The following is a 26,758-nucleotide window of genomic DNA, read 5'->3' as shown; positions in this document are numbered from 1 at the left end:
AGAACTTCAAGATGGTTGAGGTATAGAATACAAGATGAATGTGTAATGAGATAGGTTGGGCCAGGCTACAAGCTACACAAAAAATGTCACGGGTTTGAGCTTCATCATGAGGATAAAGGGAGAAAAAGTGAAACCATTTAAGCAAGGAAATGAAAAGGTTGTTCAAGATAAATAAACAAGATTTTGTGATTAATTATAGGTGGGAGTTGAGAAAAGGAAAGGAGTAGAGAGATTCTCAGGTCCTAGGGTTTTTGAATGGCATTTGCTGAGCTATAGAGCAAATATGGAATGATGGAGTTTGAGGGAATGACGATGATAAGATCAATTTTGTAAATATCAGGAATGAGTTACTTATGGGGTCATCTAAGAAATTATAGGCAATTGGCCTCACGATTCAGGAATTCAGAATAGAGGGTTGGCCTAAAGATACAGATTTTAGAATCTTTCCTACTCCATTTCATTTTCCCATATTGTTTTCAAAGTTCTTTTTCAAAAATAGATTTACCTATATGAGATACCTGCTTATAAACCATCAGTGTCTCCTCCTAGCTACCTGATATAGTCTAACTCTTTCACATAATCATGTGCAAAGACCTTTAAAATTTAGTACCCACCAAACTTTCCAGACTAACATCTCAACATATATTTTAGTTGGATACAATTTCTCACTGTTCTCTAGACACACAGAGTTTATTTTTATCTCCATATGCTTTTAAAATATGCTGTTTCTTTTATTCAGAATGCTTTGTCCACTTTCTTTTCAACCTGAATAACTTCTATTCATCCTTCAATATCATAGTTCAAATACATCTCCTCTGAGTTGCCTTTTCAATTGCTCTCATGTCACCTTATGTTTCTAAAACAATGTTTTTCAAAGAGCAGATCCTGTCCCATTTATTGGTTATGAAATAAAGTTAAAGGGTCATGACAGGTACTTAAAATGAAATAGAAAGAGTAGGAAATACAGACAGTTCAAAAAAATGCCTCTTGAAACTTTTGTTTCAGTTTCATATGTACATGTGTATATGTATATTGAATAATCATTTAGACCATATTTCTTACTGTGGTTTATGGTTAAAGATATTTGGAAGTCATTATCCTACTACTTTTGTTGCTTTGCTAGTTGTCTTTCTCCCTAGAAAGAGGATGCCTTATTTGTTTTTGTGTCTCTCATATTTAACACTGTGATATATTATAGGCACTCTGTCATTTTTGAATACATTGTTTATGGTAGAAAATGTTTTGCGTAATTGTCTATGTTCTCTCCCTCTTTCTTTTGTCAGCGTTCCTTCAATTCTTCTGTTAAAGACAAGAAATAGTTTAAATTTGTTGATAGCTTATCTTGAATATGTATTCATATTAAAAGGAATGATACATTCTAGGTTTGGAAGCTATATTAAAAGTTATGGATAAAGGGGAGGAGTCAAGATGGCGGAGAAGTAGCAGGCCGAGACTACTTCAGCTAGCCAGAGATCAGCTAGATAGCTTATCTAAAGATTGCAAACACCTGCAAATCCATCAGCAGATCGAAGAGAAGAACAGCAATTCTGGAAACAGAAAAACAACCACTTTCTGAAAGGTAGGACCAGCGGAGAAGTGAATCCAAAGCGACGGGAAGATAGACCCTGGGGGGTGGGGCCAGCTCCCAGCAAGCGGCGGAACAACCGCACACAAAATCAGGACTTTTAAAAGTCTGTTCCGCTGAGGGACATCGCTCCAGAGGCTACCCGGGGCAAAGCCCACACGGGGTCAGCGTGGCCTCAGGTCCTGCAGGGTCACAGAAGGATCGGGGGTGTCTGAGTGTCGCAGAGCTTGCGGGTATTGGAACGGGAAAGCCGGCTACAGAGACAGAGCCGACAGTAAGCTCGCAGCTCGGGGTGACCTTGAACCGGTCGCAGGCTCGGTGAGCTTGGAGCGCGGCCGGAGGTCAGGCAGACGGGAGTAACTGGGCGCTGTTCTCTGAGGGCGCACTGAGAAGTGGGGCCCTGGGCTCTCGGCTCCTCCGGGCCGGAGACCAGGAGGCCGCCATTTGTATTCCCGTCCTCTGAAACTCTACGGAAAGCGCTCAGGGAACAAAAGCTCCTGAAAGCAAACCCAAGCGGATTACTCACCCCGGCCCCAGGTAAGGGCAGTGTAATTCCGCCTGGGGCAAAGACACTTGAGAATCACTACAACAGGCCCCACCCCCAGAAGATCAACAAGAAATCCAGCCGAGACCAAGTTCACCTACCAACCAGTGCGGTTTCAATACCAAGGAGAGCAGCAGAATTCTAGAGGAGGAGAAAGCAAAGCACGGAACTCATGGCTTTTTCCCTGTGATTTTTTTTTTTTAAATTTTTATTTTTTATAAACATATATTTTTATCACCAGGTTTACACACTTCACAGCACTCACCAAAACACATACCCTCCCCAATGTCCATAATCCCACCCTCTTCTCCCAAACCCCCTCCCCCCAGCAACCCTCAGTTTGTTTTGTGAGATTAAGAGTCACTTATGGTTTGTCTCCCTCCCAATCCCATCTTGTTTCATTTATTCTTCTCCTACCCACTTAAGCCTCCATGTTGCATCACCACTTCCTCATATCAGGGAGATCATATGATAGTTGTCTTTCTCTGCTTGACTTATTTCGCTAAGCATGATACGCTCTAGTTCCATCCATGTTGTCGCAAATGGCAAGATTTCATTTCTTTGGATGGCTGCATAGTATTCCATTGTGTATATATACCACATCTTCTTGATCCATTCATCTGTGGATGGACATCTAGGTTCTTTCCATAGTTTGGCTATTGTGGACATTGCTGCTATAAACATTCGGGTGCATGTGCCCCTTTGGATCACTACATTTGTATCTTTAGGGTAAATACCCAATAGTGCAATTGCTGGGTCATAGGGCAGTTCTATTTTCAACACTTTGAGGAACCTCCATGCTGTTTTCCAGAGTGGCTGCACCAGCTTGCATTCCCAACAACAATGTTGGAGGGTTCCCCTTTCTCCACATCCTCGCCAGCATCTGTCATTTCCTGACTTGTTGATTTTAGCCATTCTGACTGGTGTGAGGTGATATCTCATTGTGGTTTTGATTTGTATTTCCCTGATGCCGAGTGATATGGAGCACTTTTTCATGTGTCTGTTGGCCATCTGGATGTCTTCTTTGCAGAAATGTCTGTTCATGTCCTCTGCCCATTTCTTGATTGGATTATTTGTTCTTTGGGTGTTGAGTTTGCTAAGTTCTTTATAGATTCTGGACACTAGTCCTTTATCTGATATGTCGTTTGCAAATATCTTCTCCCATTCTGTCAGTTGTCTTTTGATTTTGTTAACTGTTTCCTTTGCTGTGCAAAAGCTTTTGATCTTGATGAAATCCCAATAGTTCATTTTTGCCCTTGCTTCCCTTGCCTTTTGCGTTGTTCCTAGGAAGATGTTGCTGCGGCAGAGGTCGAAGAGGTTGCTGCCTGTGTTCTCCTCAAGGATTTTGATGGATTCCTTTCGCACATTGAGGTCCTTCATCCATTTTGAGTCTATTTTTGTGTGTGGTGTAAGGAAATGGTCCAATTTCATTTTTCTACATGTGGCTGTCCAGTTTTCCCAGCACCATTTATTGAAGAGGCTGTCTTTTTTCCATTGGACATTCTTTCCTGCTTTGTCGAAGATGAGTTGACCATAGATTTGAGGGTCTATTTCTGGGCTCTCTATTCTGTTCCATTGATCTATGGGTCTGTTTTTGTGCCAGTACCATGCTGTCTTGATGATGACAGCTTTGTAATAGAGCTTGAAGTCCGGAATTGTGATGCCACCAACGTTGGCTTTCTTTTTCCATATCCCTTTGGCTATTCGAGGTCTTTTCTGGTTCCATATAAATTTTAGAATTATTTGTTCCATTTCTTTGAAAAAGATGGATGGTACTTTGATAGGAATTGCATTAAATGTGTAGATTGCTTTAGGTAGTATAGACATTTTCACAATATTTATTCTTCCAATCCAGGAGCATGGAACATTTTTCCATTTCTTTGTGTCTTCCTCAATTTCTTTCATGAGTACTTTATAGTTTTCTGAGTATAGATTCTGTGTCTCTTTGGTTAGGTTTATTCCTAGGTATCTTATGGTTTTGGGTGCAATTGTAAATGGGATTGACTCCTTAATATCTCTTTCTTCTGTCTTGCTGTTGGTGTAGAGAAATGCAACTGATTTCTGTGCATTGATTTTATATCCTGACACTTTACTGAATTCCTGTATAAGTTCTAGCAGTTTTGGAGTGGAGTCTTTTGGGTTTTCCACATATAGTATCATATCATCTGCGAAGAGTGATAATTTGACTTCTTCTTTGCCGATTTGGATGCCTTTAATTTCCTTTTGTTGTCTGATTGCTGAGGCTAGGACCTCTAGTACTATGTTGAATAGCAGTGGTGATAATGGACATCCCTGCCGTGTTCCTGACCTTAGTGGAAAAGCTTTCAGTTTTTCTCCATTGAGAATGATATTTGCGGTGGGTTTTTCATAGATGGCTTTGATGATATTGAGGTATGTGCCCTCTATCCCTACACTTTGAAGAGTTTTGATCAGGAAGGGATGCTGTACTTTGTCAAATGCTTTTTCAGCATCTATTGAGAGTATCATATGGTTCTTGTTCTTTCTTTTATTGATGTGTTCTATCACATTGACTGATTTGCGGATGTTGAACCAACCTTGCAGCCCTGGAATAAATCCCACTTGGTCGTGGTGAATAATCTTTTTAATGTACTGTTGAATCCTATTGGCTAGTATTTTGTTGAGTATTTTCGCATCTGTGTTCATCAAGGATATCGGTCTATAGCTCTCTTTTTTGGTGGGATCCTTGTCTGGTTTTGGGATCAAGGTGATGCTGGCCTCATAAAATGAGTTTGGAAGTTTTCCTTCCATTTCTATTTTTTGGAACAGTTTCAGGAGAATAGGAATTAGTTCTTCTTTAAATGTTTGGTAGAATTCCCCCGGGAAGCCGTCTGGCCCTAGGCTTTTGTTTCTTTGGAGATTTTTAATGACTGTTTCAATCTCCTTACTGGTTATGGGTCTGTTCAGGCTTTCTATTTCTTCCTGGGTCAGTTGTGGTAGTTTATATGTTTCTAGGAATGCATCCATTTCTTCCAGATTGTCAAATTTGTTGGCGTAGAGTTGCTCATAGTATGTTCTTATAATAGTTTGTATTTCTTTGGTGTTAGTTGTGATCTCTCCTCTTTCATTCATGATTTTATTTATTTGGGTCCTTTCTCTTTTCTTTTTGATAAGTCGGGCCAGGGGTTTATCAATTTTATTAATTCTTTCAAAGAACCAGCTCCTACTTTCGTTGATTTGTTCTATTGTTTTTTTGGTTTCTATTTCATTGATTTCTGCTCTGATCTTTATGATTTCTCTTCTCCTGCTGGGCTTAGGGTTTCTTTCTTGTTCTTTCTCCAGCTCCTTTAGGTGTAGGGTTAGGTTGTGTACCTGAGACTTTTCTTTTTTCTTGAGAAAGGCTTGTACCGCTATATATTTTCCTCTCAGGACTGCCTTTGTTGTGTCCCACAGATTTTGAACCGTTGTATTTTCATTATCATTTGTTTCCATGATTTTTTTCAATTCTTCTTTAATTTCCCGGTTGACCCATTCATTCTTTAGAAGGATACTGTTTAGTCTCCATGTATTTGGGTTCTTTCCAAACTTCCTTTTGTGGTTGAGTTCTAGCTTTAGAGCATTGTGGTCTGAAAATATGCAGGGAATGATCCCAATCTTTTGATACCGGTTGAGTCTTGATTTAGGACCGAGGATGTGATCTATTCTGGAGAATGTTCCATGTGCACTAGAGAAGAATGTGTATTCTGTTGCTTTGGGATGAAATATTCTGAATATATCTGTGATGTCCATCTGGTCCAGTGTGTCGTTGAAGGCCTTTATTTCCTTGCTGATCTTTTGCTTGGATGACCTGTCCATTTCAGTGAGGGGAGTGTTAAAGTCCCCTACTATTATTGTATTGTTGTTGATGTGTTTCTTTGATTTTGTTATTAATTGGTTTATATAGTTGGCTGCTCCCACGTTGGGGGCATAGATATTTAAAATTGTTAAATCTTCTTGTTGGACAGACCCTTTGAGTATGATATAGTGTCCTTCCTCATCTCTTATTATAGTTTTTGGCTTAAAATCTAATTGATCTGATATAAGGATTGCCACTCCTGCTTTCTTCTGATGTCCATTAGCATGGTAAATTCTTTTCCACCCCCTCACTTTAAATCTGGAGGTGTCTTCGGGCTTAAAATGTGTTTCTTGGAGGCAACATAGAGATGGGTTTTGTTTTTTTATCCATTCTGATACCCTGTGTCTTTTGACAGGGGCGTTTAGCCCATTCACATTCAGGGTAACTATTGAGAGATATGAATTAAGGGCCATTGTATTGCCTGTAATGTGACTATTACTGTATATGGTCTCTGTTCCTTTCTGATCTACCACGTAGGATCTCTCTTTGTTTAGAGGACCCCTTTCAATATTTCCTGTAGAGCTGGTTTGGTATTTGCAAATTCTTTCAGTTGTTGTTTGTCCTGAAAGCTTTTAATCTCTCCTTCTATTTTCAATGATAGCCTAGCTGGATATAGTATTCTGGGCTGCATGTTTTACTAATTAGTGCTCTGAAAATATCATGCCAGCTCTTTCTGGCCTGCCAGGTCTCTGTGGATAAGTCAGCTGCCAATCTAATATTTTTACCATTGTATTTTACAGACTTCTTTTCCCGGGCTGCTTTCAGGATTTTCTCTTTGTCACTGAGACTTGTAAATTTTACTACTAGGTGACGGGGTGTGGGCCTATTCTTATTGATTTTGAGGGGCGTTCTCTGAACCTCCTGAATTTTGATGCTCATTCCCTTTGCCATATTGGGGAAATTCTCCCCAATAATTCTCTCTAGTATACCTTCTGCTCCCCTCTCTCTTTCTTCTTCTTCTGGAATCCCAATTATTCTAATGTTGTTTCATCTTATGCTGTCACTTATCTCTCGAATTCTCCCCTCGTGGTCCAGTAGCTGTTTGTCCCTCTTTTGCTCAGCTTCTTTATTCTCTGTCATTTGGTCTTCTATATCACTAATTCTTTCTTCTGCCTCATTTATCCTAGCAGTGAGAGCCTCCATTTTTGATTGCACCTCATTAATAGCTTTTTTGATTTCAACTTGGTTAGATTTTAGTTCTTTTATTTCTCCAGAAAGGGCTTTTATATCTCTCGAGAGGGTTTCTCTAATATCTTCCATGCCTTTTTCGAGCCCGGCTAGAACCTTGAGAATTGTCATTCTGAACTCTAGGTCTGACATATTACCAATGTCTGTATTGAATAGGTCCCTAGCCTTCGGTACTGCCTCTTGTTCTTTTTTTTGTGTTGAATTTTTCCGTCTTGTCATTTTGTCCAGATAAGAGTATATGAAGGGGCAAGTAAAATATTAAAAGGGTGGCAACAACCCCAGGAAAATATGCTTTAACCAAATTAGAAGAGATCCAAAATCATGAGGGGGGAGAAAGGGGATAAAAAGTGGTGCAAAAAGGAAACAATAAAAAAAAAAAAGAATTTAAAAAAAAAAAGAAAACACCTAAGAAAAATATAAAAAAGAAAAAAAATATATGTATTAGATAAACTAGTAAAAAATCGTTAAAAAAGAAAAAGGTAGCAGTTAAAAAAAAAATATTTTTTAACCCGAAGGCAAAAAAAAAAATGAAAAAGAAAAAAATTAAATTAAATTAACCGCAAGACTAAAAAAAATCACAGGGACAGGGGGAGGAGTCAAGATGGCGGAGAAGTAGCAAGCTGAGACTGCTTCAGCTAGCCGGAGATCAGCTAGGTGGCTTATCTAAAGATTGCAAACACCTGAAAATCCATCCGCAGATGGAAGAGAAGAAGAACAGCAATTCTGGAAACAGAAAAACAACCACTTTCTGAAAGGTAGGACCGGCGGAGAAGTGAATCCAAAGCGATGGGAAGATAGACCCCGGGGGGAGGGGCCGGCTCCCGGCAAGCAGCGGAGCAACCGCGCACAAAATCAGGGCTTTTAAAAGTCTGTTCCGCTGAGGGACATCGCTCCAGAGGCTAAACCGGGGCGAAGCCCACGCGGGGTCAGCGTGGCCTCAGGTCCCGCAGGGTCACAGAAGGATCGGGGGTGTCTGAGTGTCGCAGAGCTTGCGGGTATTGGAACGGGAAAGCCGGCTACAGAGACAGAGCCGACAGTAAGCTCGCAGCTCAGGGTGACCTTGAACCGGTCACAGGCTCGGTGAGCTTGGAGCGCGGCCGGAGGTCAGGCAGACGGGAGGAACTGGGCGCTGTTCTCTGAGGGCGCCCTGAGGAGTGGGGCCCTGGGCTCTCGGCTCCTCCGGGCCGGAGACCAGGAGGCCGCCATTTGTATTCCCGTCCTCCGGAACTCTACGGAAAGCGCTCAGGGAACAAAATCTCCTGAAAGCAAACCCAAGCGGATTTGTAAGGATTTGTAAGGGCGGTGTAATTCCGCCTGGGGCAAAGACACTTGAGAATCACTACAACAGGCCCCTCCCCCAGAAGATCAACAAGAAATCCAGCCGAGACCAAGTTCACCTACCAACCAGTGCGGTTTCAATACCAAGAAGAGCAGCAGAATTCCAGAGGAGGAGAAAGCCAAGCACGGAACTCAGGGCTTTTTTCCTGTGATTTTTTATGGTCTTGCAGTTAATTTAATTTTTTCTTTTTCATTTTTTTTTTTTTTTCTTCTCGCCTTCGGGTAAATTTTTTTTTTTTAACTGTTACCTTTTTATTTTTTAACGATTTTTTACTAGTTTATCTAATATATATATATTTTCTTTTTTACATTTTTCTCAGGTGTTTTCTTTTTAAAAAATTTTTTTTTTCTTTTTTTTTTTTTTTTCTTTTCTTTGTTCTTTTTTTTTCTTTCTTCCTTTTTGAACCTTTTTTTATCCCCTTTCTCCCCACTCATGATTTTGGATCTCTTCTAATTTGGTTAAAGCATATTTTCCTGGGGTTGTTGCCACCCTTTTAGTATTTTACTTGCCCCTTCATTTACTCTTATCTGGCCAAAATGACAAGACGTAAAAATTCAACACAAAAAAAAGAACAAGAGGCAGGACCGAAGGCTAGGGACCTAATCAATACAGACATCAGTAATATGTCAGATCTAGAGTTCAGAATGACAATTCTCAAGGTTCTAGCCGGGCTCGAAAAAGGCATGGAAGATATTAGAGAAACCCTCTCGAGAGATATAAAAGCCCTTTCTGGAGAAATAAAAGAACTAAATTCTAACCAAGTTGAAATCAAAAAAGCTATTAATGAGGTGCAATCAAAAATGGAGGCTCTAACTGCTAGAAAATGAGGCAGAAGAAAGAATTAGTGATATAGAAGACCAAATGACAGAGAATAAAGAAGCTGAGCAAAAGAGGGACAAACAGCTACTGGACCACGAGGGGAGAATTCGAGAGATAAGTGACAGCATAAGATGAAACAACATTAGAATAATTGGGATTCCAGAAGAAGAAGAAAGAGAGAGGGGAGCAGAAGGTATACTAGAGAGAATTATTGGGGAGAATTTCCCCAATATGGCAAAGGGAATGAGCATCAAAATTCAGGAGGTTCAGAGAACGCCCCTCAAAATCAATAAGAATAGCCCCACACCCCGTCACCTAATAGTAAAAATTACAAGTCTCAGTGACAAAGAGAAAATCCTGAAAGCAGCCCGGGAAAAGAAGTCTGTAAGATACAATTGTAAAAATATTAGATTGGCAGCTGACTTATCCACAGAGACCTGGCAGGCCAGAAAGAGCTGGCATGATATTTTTAGAGCACTAAACGAGAAAAACATGCAGCCCAGAATACTATATCCAGCTAGGCTATCATTGAAAATAGAAGGAGAGATTAAAAGCTTCCAGGACAAACAACAACTGAAAGAATTTGCAAATACCAAACCAGCTCTACAGGAAATATTGAAAGGGGCATCTAAGCAAAGAGAGAGCCTACAAGTGGTAGATCAGAAAGGAACAGAGACCATATACAGTAACAGTCACCTTACAGGCAATACAATGGCACTAAATTCATATCTCTCAATAGTTACCCTGAATGTGAATGGGCTAAATGCCCCTGTCAAAAGACACAGGGTATCCGAATGGATAAAAAAACAAAACCCATCTCTATGTTGCCTCCAAGAAACACATTTTAAGCCCGAAGACACCTCCAGATTTAAAGTGAGGGGGTGGAAAAGAATTTACCATGCTAATGGACATCAGAAGAAAGCAGGAGTGGCAATCCTTATATCAGATCAATTAGATTTTAAGCCAAAAACTATAATAAGAGATGAGGAAGGACACTATATCATACTCAAAGGGTCTGTCCAACAAGAAGATTTAACAATTTTAAATATCTATGCCCCCAACGTGGGAGCAGCCAACTATATAAACCAATTAATAACAAAATCAAAGAAACACATCAACAACAATACAATAATAGTAGGGGACTTTAACACTCCCCTCACTGAAATGGACAGGTCATCCAAGCAAAAGATCAGCAAGGAAATAAAGGCCTTCAACGACACACTGGACCAGATGGACATCACAGATATATTCAGAATATTTCATCCCAAAGCAACAGAATACACATTCTTCTCTAGTGCACATGGAACATTCTCCAGAATAGATCACATCCTCGGTCCTAAATCAAGACTCAACCGGTATCAAAAGATTGGGATCATTCCCTGCATATTTTCAGACCACAATGCTCTAAAGCTAGAACTCAACCACAAAAGGAAGTTTGGAAAGAACCCAAATACATGGAGACTAAACAGTATCCTTCTAAAGAATGAATGGGTCAACCGGGAAATTAAAGAAGAATTGAAAAAAATCATGGAAACAAATGATAATGAAAATACAACGGTTCAAAATCTGTGGGACACAACAAAGGCAGTCCTGAGAGGAAAATATATAGCGGTACAAGCCTTTCTCAAGAAAAAAGAAAAGTCTCAGGTACACAACCTAACCCTACACCTAAAGGAGCTGGAGAAAGAACAAGAAAGAAACCCTAAGCCCAGCAGGAGAAGAGAAATCATAAAGATCAGAGCAGAAATCAATGAAATAGAAACCAAAAAAACAATAGAACAAATCAACGAAAGTAGGAGCTGGTTCTTTGAAAGAATTAATAAAATTGATAAACCCCTGGCCCGACTTATCAAAAAGAAAAGAGAAAGGACCCAAATAAATAAAATCATGAATGAAAGAGGAGAGATCACAACTAACACCAAAGAAATACAAACTATTATAAGAACATACTATGAGCAACTCTACGCCAACAAATTTGACAATCTGGAAGAAATGGATGCATTCCTAGAAACATATAAACTACCACAACTGACCCAGGAAGAAATAGAAAGCCTGAACAGACCCATAACCAGTAAGGAGATTGAAACAGTCATTAAAAATCTCCAAAGAAACAAAAGCCCAGGGCCAGACGGCTTCCCGGGGGAATTCTACCAAACATTTAAAGAAGAACTAATTCCTATTCTCCTGAAACTGTTCCAAAAAATAGAAATGGAAGGAAAACTTCCAAACTCATTTTATGAGGCCAGCATCACCTTGATCCCAAAACCAGACAAGGATCCCACCAAAAAAGAGAGCTATAGACCGATATCCTTGATGAACACAGATGCGAAAATACTCAACAAAATACTAGCCAATAGGATTCAACAGTACATTAAAAAGATTATTCACCACGACCAAGTGGGATTTATTCCAGGGCTGCAAGGTTGGTTCAACATCCGCAAATCAGTCAATGTGATAGAACACATCAATAAAAGAAAGAACAAGAACCATATGATACTCTCAATAGATGCTGAAAAAGCATTTGACAAAGTACAGCATCCCTTCCTGATCAAAACTCTTCAAAGTGTAGGGATAGAGGGCACATACCTCAATATCATCAAAGCCATCTATGAAAAACCCACCGCAAATATCATTCTCAATGGAGAAAAACTGAAAGCTTTTCCACTAAGGTCAGGAACACGGCAGGGATGTCCATTATCACCACTGCTATTCAACATAGTACTAGAGGTCCTAGCCTCAGCAATCAGACAACAAAAGGAAATTAAAGGCATCCAAATCGGCAAAGAAGAAGTCAAATTATCACTCTTCGCAGATGATATGATACTATATGTGGAAAACCCAAAAGACTCCACTCCAAAACTGCTAGAACTTATACAGGAATTCAGTAAAGTGTCAGGATATAAAATCAATGCACAGAAATCAGTTGCATTTCTCTACACCAACAGCAAGACAGAAGAAAGAGATATTAAGGAGTCAATCCCATTTACAATTGCACCCAAAACCATAAGATACCTAGGAATAAACCTAACCAAAGAGACACAGAATCTATACTCAGAAAACTATAAAGTACTCATGAAAGAAATTGAGGAAGACACAAAGAAATGGAAAAATGTTCCATGCTCCTGGATTGGAAGAATAAATATTGTGAAAATGTCTATACTACCTAAAGCAATCTACACATTTAATGCAATTCCTATCAAAGTACCATCCATCTTTTTCAAAGAAATGGAACAAATAATTCTAAAATTTATATGGAACCAGAAAAGACCTCGAATAGCCAAAGGGATATGGAAAAAGAAAGCCAACGTTGGTGGCATCACAATTCCGGACTTCAAGCTCTATTACAAAGCTGTCATCATCAAGACAGCATGGTACTGGCACAAAAACAGACCCATAGATCAATGGAACAGAATAGAGAGCCCAGAAATAGACCCTCAAATCTATGGTCAACTCATCTTCGACAAAGCAGGAAAGAATGTCCAATGGAAAAAAGACAGCCTCTTCAATAAATGGTGCTGGGAAAACTGGACAGCCACATGTAGAAAAATGAAATTGGACCATTTCCTTACACCACACACAAAAATAGACTCAAAATGGATGAAGGACCTCAATGTGCGAAAGGAATCCATCAAAATCCTTGAGGAGAACACGGGCAGCAACCTCTTCGACCTCTGCCACAGCAACATCTTCCTAGGAACAACGCAAAAGGCAAGGGAAGCAAGGGCAAAAATGAACTATTGGGATTTCATCAAGATCAAAAGCTTTTGCACAGCAAAGGAAACAGTTAACAAAATCAAAAGACAACTGACAGAATGGGAGAAGATATTTGCAAACGACATATCAGATAAAGGACTAGTGTCCAGAATCTATAAAGAACTTAGCAAACTCAACACCCAAAGAACAAATAATCCAATCAAGAAATGGGCAGAGGACATGAACAGACATTTCTGCAAAGAAGACATCCAGATGGCCAACAGACACATGAAAAAGTGCTCCATATCACTCGGCATCAGGGAAATACAAATCAAAACCACAATGAGATATCACCTCACACCAGTCAGAATGGCTAAAATCAACAAGTCAGGAAATGACAGATGCTGGCGAGGATGTGGAGAAAGGGGAACCCTCCAACATTGTTGTCGGGAATGCAAGCTGGTGCAGCCACTCTGGAAAACAGCATGGAGGTTCCTCAAAGTGTTGAAAATAGAACTGCCCTATGACCCAGCAATTGCACTATTGGGTATTTACCCTAAAGATACAAATGTAGTGATCCAAAGGGGCACATGCACCCGAATGTTTATAGCAGCAATGTCCACAATAGCCAAACTATGGAAAGAACCTAGATGTCCATCCACAGATGAATGGATCAAGAAGATGTGGTATATATACACAATGGAATACTATGCAGCCATCCAAAGAAATGAAATCTTGCCATTTGCGACAACATGGATGGAACTAGAGCGTATCATGCTTAGCGAAATAAGTCAAGCAGAGAAAGACAACTATCATATGATCTCCCTGATATGAGGAAGTGGTGATGCAACATGGAGGCTTAAGTGGGTAGGAGAAGAATAAATGAAACAAGATGGGATTGGGAGGGAGACAAACCATAAGTGACTCTTAATCTCACAAAACAAACTGAGGGTTGCTGGGGGGAGGGGGTTTGGGAGAAGAGGGTGGGATTATGGACATTGGGGAGGGTATGTGTTTTGGTGAGTGCTTTGAAGTGTGTAAACCTGGTGATTCACAGACCTGTACCCCTGGGGATAAAAATATATGTTTATAAAAAAATAAAAAATTATATTAAAAAAAAGTTATGGATAAATTTTCTGAGCTTCAACAGTTCAGAGTGGAAAAATTTCAGAATTTCAGGTTAGATTTGAGCTGAACAACAAAACAATACAAAATGCCACCACCACCATCAAAACCCAAGTTCATGCTTCGGGGAGAGAGGGAGGAGACAAGGACCATAGAAGGAACTCTAGGGGGATTCTGCTTCTTTTTTTCCTTTTTCCTTTCTTTCTTTCTTTTTTTTTTTTTTTTTTTTTCATTAACCCTTTCAGTTGGGAGAGTAGACAGAGGAGTGTCTTTTGCAACTTTCTGTATTTTATAGCATTAAAAAAATTTCAAAGAAGGAAAATTTTCTAACTTGTTACTAACTTTCTAATTCTGTGAAGTGGGAACAATAATGGGACTTACAATGAGATGAAAATGTTTTAATATATGTCATCAGATTTCTCTTAAGATAGGAGACCATACATTGACAATCTTTTGTTAAAAGTTGTGGTGATATCTGAAGTTATGGGGTAATTGTGCTTCTAACAGAGAAAATGAAAGCAATTATGGCAAGAGATTTGGTTGTTCATGGAAGGTAGGGCCAATGGATGCCCTCTCCCACTTGGTAGCATAGCTGAAAGGACTCTTCAGGAGAATCTATCCACAATTTTTGGCTTTTTTTTTTTTTGGCAGGGGGCTATGATGAAACCCTCTTTCATAACTCCGTAATTACCAGTATCTTTTTATAAGTGTGTGTGTGTGTTTTAGTTTGTTATGAACATTCAGTGTGGAAGAATCAACTTCATTTCTTATTAAATCCTTTCATAATGTGTAGGCACTAAGTTAACTGCAACCTTTGTGCATTTTGTGATTTCTATCATATTAGATAAAATTTCCATATATTTTAGAAGTTCAGAACACTCCCCCAAGTTTCTGCTAATTACAATGGGATTAATTCTCAGCAGATCAAGCGATAAGTGGTAACTTTGGCAAACATCCTGCTATTATTGTTTTAGAAGCATTCTCATGTACCAACAAGTCAAAGATGGTCATGCTCACTGGAACTATTCCATAATATACCAGAGAACTTAGTCAATCTAATAACATAAGAAAATGGTAAAGGCCTTTTGAGGAAGATGGCAGAGTAGGAGGCTCCTAAGCTTACCTCGTCCCATAGATAGAACTAGATAACACCTACATCACTGCAAATTACAAGAAGACAGCCCGAAGACTGGCAGAACAAACTCCCCACAGCTAAATGTAGAGAAAAGGCCACATCATAAAGGGTAGGAAGGACAGAGACATGGTTGAGAGCCAAAGAGACTCACAGGACTTTCTCAGGAAGGGAGGGATGCCACCACTGTGAGGGGGGGGAGAGGACCAGACCCCATACCAGGCACCTCAGGCACAGGGAACACACACAGAGAAGATGAATCCCTATAACAATTGGCTTTGAAAACAACAGGGGCCTAATAATCAGTGGGGCTTAATACCTGGAACTTAAGAAATCAGTGGCTCAGCTCGAGGATAGCTGGGAGGGTGGAGTTCCTGCCCTTATAGTGACAGCATAATAAGCAGCCTTGCTAAGTTACAGCATAGAAGCAACAGTTTGAAAAATTCCTGGAATAATACAAGGAGATTTATTTGCCAATCTCAGAGCACGTGCTGGAGGGGCAGGGATCTTTGGGAGATTACTGTGAGAACAAAAGAGCTGGGGGGGGGGTATTTCCTTCCCCTGTACCCCAGCCTAGATATATGGATGCCTGTGGGAATGAGTGCAGGGCCAACATTCTCCACCTAACTTGCTAAAAGCATACCCCACTCCTGCACTCTTCGGTGGACCTGCCCATGCACCCATCCTCTGCAGGAGTTCTCCAAAGTGGCCAACATTCTCCTACCATAGCAGAGACAACCTTGTGAACATTGCATGTCAGTCTCCTGTGAACTTCTTCGGATCTATCCCCTTCAACCTGATGAGCTTTGGCATTTTTCCTGGGTGGCTGCAAGGGCCCACAGCAGACCAGCATGACCCTTGCTGGCACATCAGTTCATCCCCATGTTTACCTGTGGACTTCCTTCCTTCAATATGCCCTTGGCTAGAGCCCATCCAAAATGGTACAAACAGCGCCAGCAGGGACCAGGACCACTGCAGTGTGACTCTTACTGGAGAGAGAAAGATAAGGAGAGAAACCACTCCAAATGAATCCCCACAGTGGGCTGGGGTTAAATATCAGGTCTAACTACAGGCCCTGACTACCAGGAAAACCTTCTCAGGGAGCAACTCAAAAGAAAGCTCAAAAGCAGTAAAATTAAGTATATCTATAAAGATCAGATAAAGGATTAACAAAATAAAAGGATGGCAAAATATAACACTATATACCTAAAATACGTTAGTGGAAGGAGCAAAGAATGTGTTGAGAATTGAGCCACCATCAATTTAATATAAACTACTATATGTATAACATGGTATATATAAACCTAATAGTAGCCACAAATCAAACCCACTCAAAAATATGGAAAAAATAAGGAGAAAAGAGTCCAAGCATATCACTAAAAAAAGGAACAAAGATGTGAGAGAAGAGAGAAAGAGAAGAAGGGAAGAGATAATTACAAAACAACCATAAAACAAGTAACAAAATGGCAATAAGTACACATACCTATCACTAATTACTCTGAATGTAAATGGACTAAATGCTCTAGTCAAAAGACTATATAGAACACACATGGATATGGATACACACGGTATGGGTAAAAAGCAAGATCTATTTATATGCTGCCTGCAAGAGACTCATTTCGGACCTTAAAGACACATGCAGATTGAAAGTGAAAGAATTGAAAAAGCATTTATTACGCAAATGGAGGTGAAAAGACAGCTGGGGGAGCAATACATATCAGAAAAAATAGCCTTTAAAACAAAGACCATAACAACAGACAAAGGAAGACACTATGTAATTGTAAAGGGAATAATCTGACAAGATGATATAACAATTGTAAATACTTACACACCAACATGAGAACCGTCAAATATACAGAGCACCTAATAATACACATAAAGGAAGCAACTGATAGTGATACAATCATAGTAGAGGACTTTAACACCTTACTTACCTGATAAATGGTATCCAAAATCTATAAGAACTTATAAAACTCAACACCCCAAAAAATAACAATCCAGTTTAAAAAAATGGGCAGAAGACATGAATAGATATTTTTCCAAAGAAGACATACAGATAGCTAGCAGACACATGAAACGATGCTCAACATCACTCAGCATCAGGGGGATATAAATCAAAACTACAATGAGACATCACCTCACACCCACCAAAGTGACTAAAATTAACCACATAGAAAACAACACGTGTTAGCAAGGATGCGGAGAAAGGGGAATCCTCTTACACTGTTGATGAGAATGCAAACTTGTGCAGCTACTCTGGAAAACACTATGGAGTCTCCTCACAAAGCTAAAAATGAACTACACTACATTCCACAATTGCACTACTGAGTATTTACCAAGGGATACAAAAATACTGATTTGAAGGGATACATGCACCCTGATGTTTATAGCAGCATTATCAACAAGAGCCAAATAATGGAAAGAGCTCAAATGCCCACTGACTGATGAATGGATAAAGAAGTTGTGGTATATATATGCAATTGAATATTACTCAGCCATAAAAATAATAAAATCTGACCATTTGCAAAGATGTGGATGGAGCTAGAGAGTGTAATTCTAAGTGAAATAAGTGATTTCATTCATATGTGGAATTTAAGAAACAAAGCAGAGGAGCATAAGGGAAAAAAGTGAGGCAAACTGGAAAATGGATTCTAAACTATGGAGAAGAAACTGATGATTATTGGAAGGGAGGTGTCAGGGGAATTAGTTAAATGGGTGTTGGGTACTAAGGAGGGCACTTGCTGTGATGAGCACTGGGTGTTATAAATAAGTGATGAATCACTAAATTCTACACTAATATTACACTGTATGTTAACTAACTGGAATTTAAATACAAACAACAACAGCAACAATAACAACAAAAGAACTGATACAACTGAACCAAAGAAACAAATATTCCATTGAGAAATGGACAGAGGACCGGAATAGATATTTTTCCAAAGAAGACATACAGATGGCCATTTGACACATGAAAGATGCTCAACATCACTCATTATCAGGGAAATGCAAAATCAAATCCACAATGAAATATCACCTCACATCTATCAGAACAGTTAAAATGAAAAAGACAAAAAAATAACAAGTGTTGGTGAAGATGTGGAGAAAAAAGAACACTTGTGCACTGTTGGTGGGAATGCAAATTGGTGCAGCTGCTTTGGAAAACAGTATGGAAGTTCCTCAAAATTAGAATTACCATATGATCCAGTAATTTCACTACTGGATATTTGCCCAAATAAAATGAAAAAAACTAATTAAAAAAGATATGCAACCCTATGTTTACTGCGTTTTTTACAGTAACCAAGATATGGAAGCAACCTAAGTGTCCATCCATAGATGATTAAATAAAGAAGTGGTGTGTGTGTGTGTGTGTGTATGTGTGTGTGTGTGTGTGTATAATGGAATATTATTCAACCTTAAAAATGGATGACATCTGACCATTTGCAACAACATGGATGTATCTAGAGGATATAATGCTAAGTCAAATAAGTCTGTCAGAGAAAGATAAATATCGTATGATTTTATTCATAGGTACAATTTCAGAAATAAAACATGTGAACAAAGAATAAAAGAGACAAAAAGAAGCTTTAAAAAATTATTATAATACCAGTATAGTTAACATACAGTGTGGTATTAGTTTCAGAAATACAATATAGTGATTCAGTAGTTCAATATATGACTCAGTGTTTATCAAGATAAATGTAGTCTTAATCTCCTTTACCAATTTCACCCATCCCCCCATCCCACTTCCCTCTGGTAACCATCTGTTAGTTCTCTATAGTTAAGAGTCTGTTTCTCAGCTTGTCCTTTTCCCCTTTTTTCATTTGTTTTGTTCCTTTTTCTTCACATCCTGCCAACGCTTGTTTCTTGAATTTTGATTTTAGACATTCTGACAGGTATGCAGTGATATCTCTTTGTGGTTTTGATATGCATTTCCCTGATGATGAGTGAAGTTGAGCATCTTTTCCTGCTGCCTATCTGTATGTCTTTGTTAGGGTGATATCTGTTCATAAACAGACTCTTAAATTTCGAGAACCAACTATTGGTTGCCAGGGGGGAGGTTGTTGGGGGAGGGATGGATGAAAAAGATGAAGGGGATTATGAGTACATTTATCATGTTGGGCACTGAGTAATGCACAGATACTTAAATAATTATTTTATACATCTGAAACTAATATAACACTTTATGTTAATTGTAGTTGAATAAAAAAATTAAGAAAAAGAAAATTTGAAGTCAAATTTCTTTGGGAAACAAGTTGTTTAGAATGGGTAAAATAGCGAAATCTATCATTAAATGAAGAAAAACAATTCACATACTTCTTGTGAGTCTCAAATCTAAGTTGTAATGTACTAAAGGTGTGTATCTGTGTGTATTATACATTAGATTATACATATAAATTATTGCTGAAAGAAGTCTTTAAATTTCAGGCCAAATCTCTTACTTGACAGATGAAGAAACTAAAGCACAAAGATTTAGGGTATTTAATTTTATGAAATAGAATATATTCAGGACTTTACCTCATTTTCAACATTTCACTTCTAAAAGTTACTATTTGGGGAGTGCTACCTCCAGTTAGGTGTTGGTCTACTTACACAGTGGCTTTCATACTGTGGTATAGAATTTTATGATTCGAGAGAGGTGCCTCAAAGATCACAGGGAAGGAGGGAGGGAGGAAGCAAGGAAAGATGGGATGGCAGAGGGTGTAGTGAGGAGTGAGAATTGCTACCCTTCCTTCAAGTTGGACAGGCTTGCTTATATCTGTTCTATATATTGGGTCTGTCCAAGATGTCATTTTAAAAAGCATCCCTCTACTAAATAAAAGTTTGCAAATCATTATAGCTTGAACAGGATATAGCACCTGTATGAAACAGACTTTCTCCACAGCTTAGAATCTCACACTGTTTTAATTAGTATCTTGCAAACATATAGGGGGCACCTGATGAACCTCGTGAACTCTTTTCCCAGGAAGCAGCATATAGGTACACACTTTGTACACATTTATGTACCTAAAACAGCAGTTTAGGGACTTCCTGAAATCCATTCACAGATCCTGGCTTAATAACACAACTCTGAGAACCTTAGATGACTTAAATAAGAAATTTCTTGCTGAAAAAGAGTAAAAATTTGGGATTAAATTAGAATGTGTTTGAAAAAGACGGATTTATCTTTAAGGACAGCATGACTTTGTAGGGACAGTTTTTTCCTGCCTAATAAAAAACAAATGTACTTTTTAAAAATTATGTTCAGTTAGCCATTGTATAGTACACAATTAGTTTTTGATGTACTTTTGACTAAACTTCAAGGATCCTATGTACTCTTGCTTGCCCCACTATTCTTTTGATTCATTGATTCATTCCAGATACTTACCAAGAACAGTAGAAGACACTATGCTAAGACAAATGTAAGTGAAGGGTTTCAGATACTTGCTTTAGAAGCCATCTATATTTGAAGATATGAATAGCTTTTAGTTCTTAGAGGATTTAACCACTTAACCCCTTTCACCAGATCTCCCTCCCTCACTCCCTCCTACTCTCTTGTCCTCTCTCACCACACTGCGCCCCCCCCCCCCCAAATACCTACTCTCCACTGGATTGAGTATCCCTTTGACTTACCTGGGCTGGATAAGGCCTGGATGATGGAGGCCTTGGCTGTCTGTCTAAGCTGCTTCCAGCCACGCACGTACTGCAAGTTTCAATCAGAGGACTGTAGGGGTGTGCAGGGGCACTGGGACTGTGGCACCAAGGGCTGCTATTGGGAAAGGGGCTTGGTGGGTTTTCAATTTCTCTGTTAAGAAAAAAAAAATTAAGCCAAAAGTAAACCCAAAATGTATCTTAGATAGTGGAATTAGCAATGAAGTTTCAATAAAAGTGAAGGCATGTTTTAAGACCAGAGAACATGGCTTTTCTTGACCTTTGAGCAACTCTTTTGTCAACATCAGAAGTATTTGCCTAGATAAGTGTGACATAAATTCTGCACTTTATGCTGCAAGCCAGCTCTTGATCCAAGATGAAATTTCTAGATGATGTACCTCTTCCTCCACCTAAGTACTGCTAAAGACAAGGTAATAATTTTCTCTCTTCACCTCTCCATAGCCCTGCCTCCAACAGCAGTGCCACTAAAAAGTGAAATGGCCAGAGGGGTGTTGATATTGCCTAATGGAAGTCACCAGCCTCTACTGTCCCATTACAATAACCCTGCTTGCTCTGTTTTTTATAGAACACAAAAAATATGGTCCTATTTGAAGTAGGATTTTAAAATTTGAATCACCTATTCATCATATATCTATTTGTCCCCTAGTCATTCCTACTTCTTCAGTTACTAATTGTGGGAAGGACTCAATTAAAAAAAAAAAGCCAAGTTAATTTTACCTTTTAAGAAAAACTTTAACTTGCTCCATCTGACATTTTGAATTATCTTTATTACATTTATCTTGTTTTTCTTTAGTTGTAGTCATAGCTGCTGGCCAATTAAACATGTGTCTTCGAGATGTTGGACTTACTACTGAGCGTCTGTCAAATTCAATGTCAGTCTCTAATTTCTCCCACGCTTGCTTCCAGTGAATAGGAGTGTACCAGGCAACAGCCTAACAAAAATGATTCATTAGTATCAAATACCAGTGCAGTTAGGTAGATTTTTTAAATGTTATAGGCTTATTGCAATAACATTTCAAAGTCAAACAGTTTAATGTCACTTACCTACTGTGTGTGAATTAGGAACACAATGAGGTATAAGACATCCTGGACTTAGTTTCCAGTTTCAAAAATTATAAGAGGCATAACCTCAGGCAGATTAGTCACTTACTGTCTTGGACTGTGTCCTCATATGTGAAAGGGGGAGGGTGATAGGAGAGAATTGCTGTATGAGGGTGTTGTGAGATTTGGCTAAACCACTAAAATTCATAACTATGAAGAACTATGCAAAAAGTAGTTGTAATGTTATCATTAAAATTTAAATATTTAAGATATTACATATATGTATATTTGTATATATAGGTCTTATTTGAAATGAGGAAATGGGCAGTAGAACTAGAGACATGGAGAGGAAACCACATTTTTTTGAGCTAGAATTCTAGGTGGAACTATTAAGGAGACTAACTAGACTCTGAGTTTCCTGAGGAGAGAAACCATGCAATAGTTGTGATCTTTTCCCTACAGCACCTAGCATAATGCTTGGCAGATACTAAACATATGTAAATTTTCCCCATATGAATTAATTGGTCAGCTTCACTCTTTTACTAGCAAATGAAATTATTTATGTTTACATCACCCTGCAAAAATAATCCGATCCTATATGTGCAAAGTAGTTCAAACCAGAGTAATAAGTGTAGTATAAGTACAAAGACTAATCCTGTTCCAGGGAATGACAGCTTACTCAAATGGGCATTCCAGGAGCTTAGGGATCTTATCTGTCTGGTTCAACATACAGTGCCTGGGAACAGTGTGTATACAAAGTAGAAACCCCAAACGTGAATAAATGCATGGATAAATGTGAAGTCTTAAATAAGAATGCCTTAATATGGAACCAGAAAAGACCTCGAATAGCCAAAGGGATATTGAAAAAGAAAGCCAACGTTGGTGGCATCACAATTCCGGACTTCAAGCTCTATTACAAAGCTGTCATCATCAAGTCAGCATGGTACTGGCACAAAAACAGACACATAGATCAATGGAACAGAATAGAGAGCCCAGAAATAGACCCTCAACTCTATGGTCAACTAATCTTCGACAAAGCAGGAAAGAATGTCCAATGGAAAAAAGACAGCCTCTTCAATAAATGGTGCTGGGAAAATTGCACAGCCACATGCAGAAAAATTAAATTGGACCATTTCTTTACACCATACACAAAAATAGACTCAAAATGGATGAAGGACCTCAATGTGCGAAAGGAATCCATCAAAATCCTTGAGGAGAACACGGGCAGCAACCTCTTCGACCTCTGCCGCAGCAACATCTTCCTAGGAACAACGCCAAAGGCAAGGGAAGCAAGGGCAAAAATGAACTTGGGATTTCATCAAGATCAAAAGCTTTTGCACAACAAAGGAAACAGTTAACAAAATCAAAAGACAACTGACAGAATGGGAGAAGATATTTGCAAACGACATATCAGATAAAGGACTAGTGTCCAGAATCTATAAAGAACTTAGCAAACTCAACACCCAAAGAACAAATAATCCAATCAAGAAATGGGCAGAGGACATGAACAGACATTTCTGCAAAGAAGACATCCAGATGGCCAACAGACACATGAAAAAGTGCTCCATATCACTCGGCATCAGGGAAATACAAATCAAAACCACAATGAGATATCACCTCACACCAGTCAGAATGGCTAAAATCAACAAGTCAGGAAATGCCAGATGCTGGCGAGGATGCGGAGAAACGGGAAGCCTCCTACACTGTTGGTGGGAATGCAAGCTGGTGCAGCCACTCTGGAAAACAGCATGGAGGTTCCTCAAAGTGTTGAAAATAGAACTGCCCTATGACCCAGCAATTGCACTATTGGGTATTTACCCTAAAGATACAAATGTAGTGATCCAAAGGGGCACATGCACCCGAATGTTTATAGCAGCAATGTCCACAATAGCCAAACTATGGAAAGAACCTAGATGTCCATCAACAGATGAATGGATCAAGAAGATGTGGTATATATACACAATGGAATACTATGCAGCCATCCAAAGAAATGAAATCTTGCCATTTGCGACAACATGGATGGAACTAGAGCGTATCATGCTTAGCGAAATAAGTCAAGCAGAGAAAGACAACTATCATATGATCTCCCTGATATGAGGAAGTGGTGATGCAACATGGAGGCTTAAGTGGGTAGGAGAAGAATAAATGAAACAAGATGGGATTGGGAGGGAGACAAACCATAAGTGACTCTTAATCTCACAAAACAAACTGAGGGTTGCTGGGGGGAGGGGGTTTGGGAGAAGGGGGTGGGATTGTGGACATTGGGGAGGGTATGTGCTTTGGTGAGTGCTGTGAAGTGTGTAAACCTGGTGATTCACAGACCTGTACCCCTGGGGATAAAAATATAGGTTTATAAAAAATAAAAAATTAAAAAAAAAAAGAATGCCTTAATCTTAGAGTTCAGCCAATGATTATTTATGAGCCTGAGTAACTAATTTAGATTATATCACCTTATTTTTCCCAACAGTGGAAATCATTAGAAGTATTCTAAAATTCATTTTGAGCCCACTAAAAGATCTAAAGGTGAGTAAAGTCCTCAAAATTACATCTAATGAGTGTTCGAATGACAATTACTGTTCTTATAGAAAGACATTAAATGGCTCTTAGCAAGTCTACTCTAAAGGAAAAGTCAAACTAAGCATGAGCTATAATGTAGCAAGCAAGAGAATCAGAAAGATAGATTCCAATCAACATATTATCTGGATTAGTAGTTACAGGACATAGTAAGTAAGACTGGAGGTAAGAAAATAAAGGGCAGGTATTTAAGAAAAATCAAAGGAATGGTTTTGGAAAAGGAATAACTTTTTGCTGTAAAAAAAGATATCTTTCAACTTTATTAGTGTGTCTTTGGGCATATATTTATGCTAATATTATGCTAAGGAAAAGATAGAATGAAACTATAAAATTGTCAAATACTGGGAATGAGTTACCCAAAATAATTACTAATACACTTAATTTTATAGTGAATAATGTATAGTTGTTACAAATTAGACTATAGATCCTTTCCATAATAGTCTCTTAAGAGCAAATATCATGTCCTATTCTACATTATATTATCAGCATATATTACAGCCATTGGAATAGAGAATAATCTCAACAAATAATTGAAAAGTGAATAAAGGAATAGAAAAGATGTCTATGTAGTACACTCTTTTCTTATTCCACTCTTCAACCTAAATATAAATAAAATCTATCCTTGACTCTGGAATTTAAAGTAACTTCTTATAAATATTGGCCATGAAAACTATTTTTGCCAAATTATAAGTAGCTCTTTCGCACTTGGGCCCTGGGAACAGGATGCTGTTGATTTGCCTGACATGTTATTGTAGTTAGTGACGGTTTTATCTAAGCTATTAAGGATGGAAAATACTTGAGTCAGCTAAGAGGAGAAGGGGAACATAAGGACAGCTATCCATCCTTCTTTAAAACCCATTGTTAAGAATAGGACACTTACTTCACCATTAGGTTTGCACAAAATTGTTGTACAGTTTGGGCTTGTTCTAAACTTGTTTCCTTCTCTCCAAAGAAAATCTGATGGTGGCTGATGCTTTGCTTCAGATACAGCTGCCCACACCTGTAAAAAAGTGGTTTGTTAGTGACGAATGCCCTTTGAGTTCCATGGAGTTTTGCATATGTCAGAGGGTCATTGCAATGTATCATTCTGCAAAGATGAGGTTTTAAAATATGAATGTACAATATATAATATCAAGCTGTATAACTCCCATCAGTTACTGTACATGGCATAAAGGAAAGTACAAAAAAAAGAGGAAGCCTTCCAGCATCAGCAAATTACCTGTTCTCTAAGCAAATAATCTCTTTGCTTTCCTTTTAAAGATTATGTTTGTTTACTTTTAGGAAACTAGGTACTTTGTTTTAATAGTTGAATAATAAAAACAAAAAGTATTCAGAGCACCTGGGTGGCACAGTTGGTTACCTCACCGACTCTTGGTTTCGCTCAGGTCATGATCTCAGAGTTGTGAAAATGAGCTCTCTGCACTTAGTGTGGAGTCTGCTTAAGACTCTCTCTCTCTCTGTCCCTTCTCCCACCCACTGCTCTGTCTCTCTCTCAAATAAATAAATAAATCTTTAAAAATCCCAAAAGGTATTATACAACTGATTGAGAAAAGCCATAGAAATTTAGTTGGTATTAATTTACATTCAGGGATGGACAAAGTGGGACAAGTAACTAACAACAAGAAGAAATCACATTTTACCTAGAGACTGAGTGATGAAGAAACTGGTGCTAAGCCAGTCTGGCTGGGTGAAAGATTTTTTTCCTATAAAATTCTAGTTCATAACATTTATATTTTATACTCACTGTTACTGTGCAATTGGCCTGCATTGTGATATTTGGAAGGAAGCGGTAAAAAGAGACTGTTTGTCCATTCACATTTTGCTGGAGAATATGACCTCCAATCTCCAGTTCTTTGTCAAGGGAAGAGTTAATGAGTTTCACAAATAAACCCTTGACATTTACTTCAGCTATTTTAATGTCTCCAAGAGCACTAAAAAATAAAGCACAAAACAGATAATCATGTCAAAAAATAGGCAGAAGACATGAACAGACACTTCCCCAATGAAGACATACAAATGGCTATCAGGCACAGGAAAAAATGTTCATCATCACTAGCCATCAGGGAGATTCAAGTCAAAATCACATTGAGATACCACCTTACACCAGTTAGAATGGCCCAAATTAACAAGACAGGAAACAACGTCTGTTGGAAAGGATGTGGAGAAAGGGGAACCCTCTTACACTGTTGGTGGGAATGCAATTTGGTGCAGCCACT

The 26,758-nt window shown here is 38.7% G+C and overlaps 1 protein-coding gene across 12 annotated transcripts in view; it reads right to left on the bottom strand.

The window, feature by feature from the left end:
- Window positions 1-26,758, bottom strand: part of LMNTD1 (lamin tail domain containing 1) — a 521,212-nt gene that overhangs the window by 16,692 nt on the left and 477,762 nt on the right. For all 12 annotated transcript variants that reach the window (XM_082738528.1, XM_082738534.1, XM_082738533.1 and 9 more), the window contains 4 exons: window positions 26,287-26,473; window positions 25,423-25,542; window positions 21,645-21,859; window positions 20,889-21,060 (listed from right to left, as the gene is read on the bottom strand). In XM_082738528.1, the coding sequence (XP_082594654.1) occupies window positions 20,889-21,060; window positions 21,645-21,859; window positions 25,423-25,542; window positions 26,287-26,473 (694 nt within the window). The remainder of the gene's footprint in view (window positions 1-20,888; window positions 21,061-21,644; window positions 21,860-25,422; window positions 25,543-26,286; window positions 26,474-26,758) is intronic.

Source organism: Mustela nivalis (assembly GCF_964662115.1).
Source record: "Mustela nivalis genome assembly, chromosome: 7".
Lineage (NCBI taxonomy): Eukaryota > Metazoa > Chordata > Mammalia > Carnivora > Mustelidae > Mustela > Mustela nivalis.
This window is presented reverse-complemented; position numbering and strand designations above follow the sequence as displayed.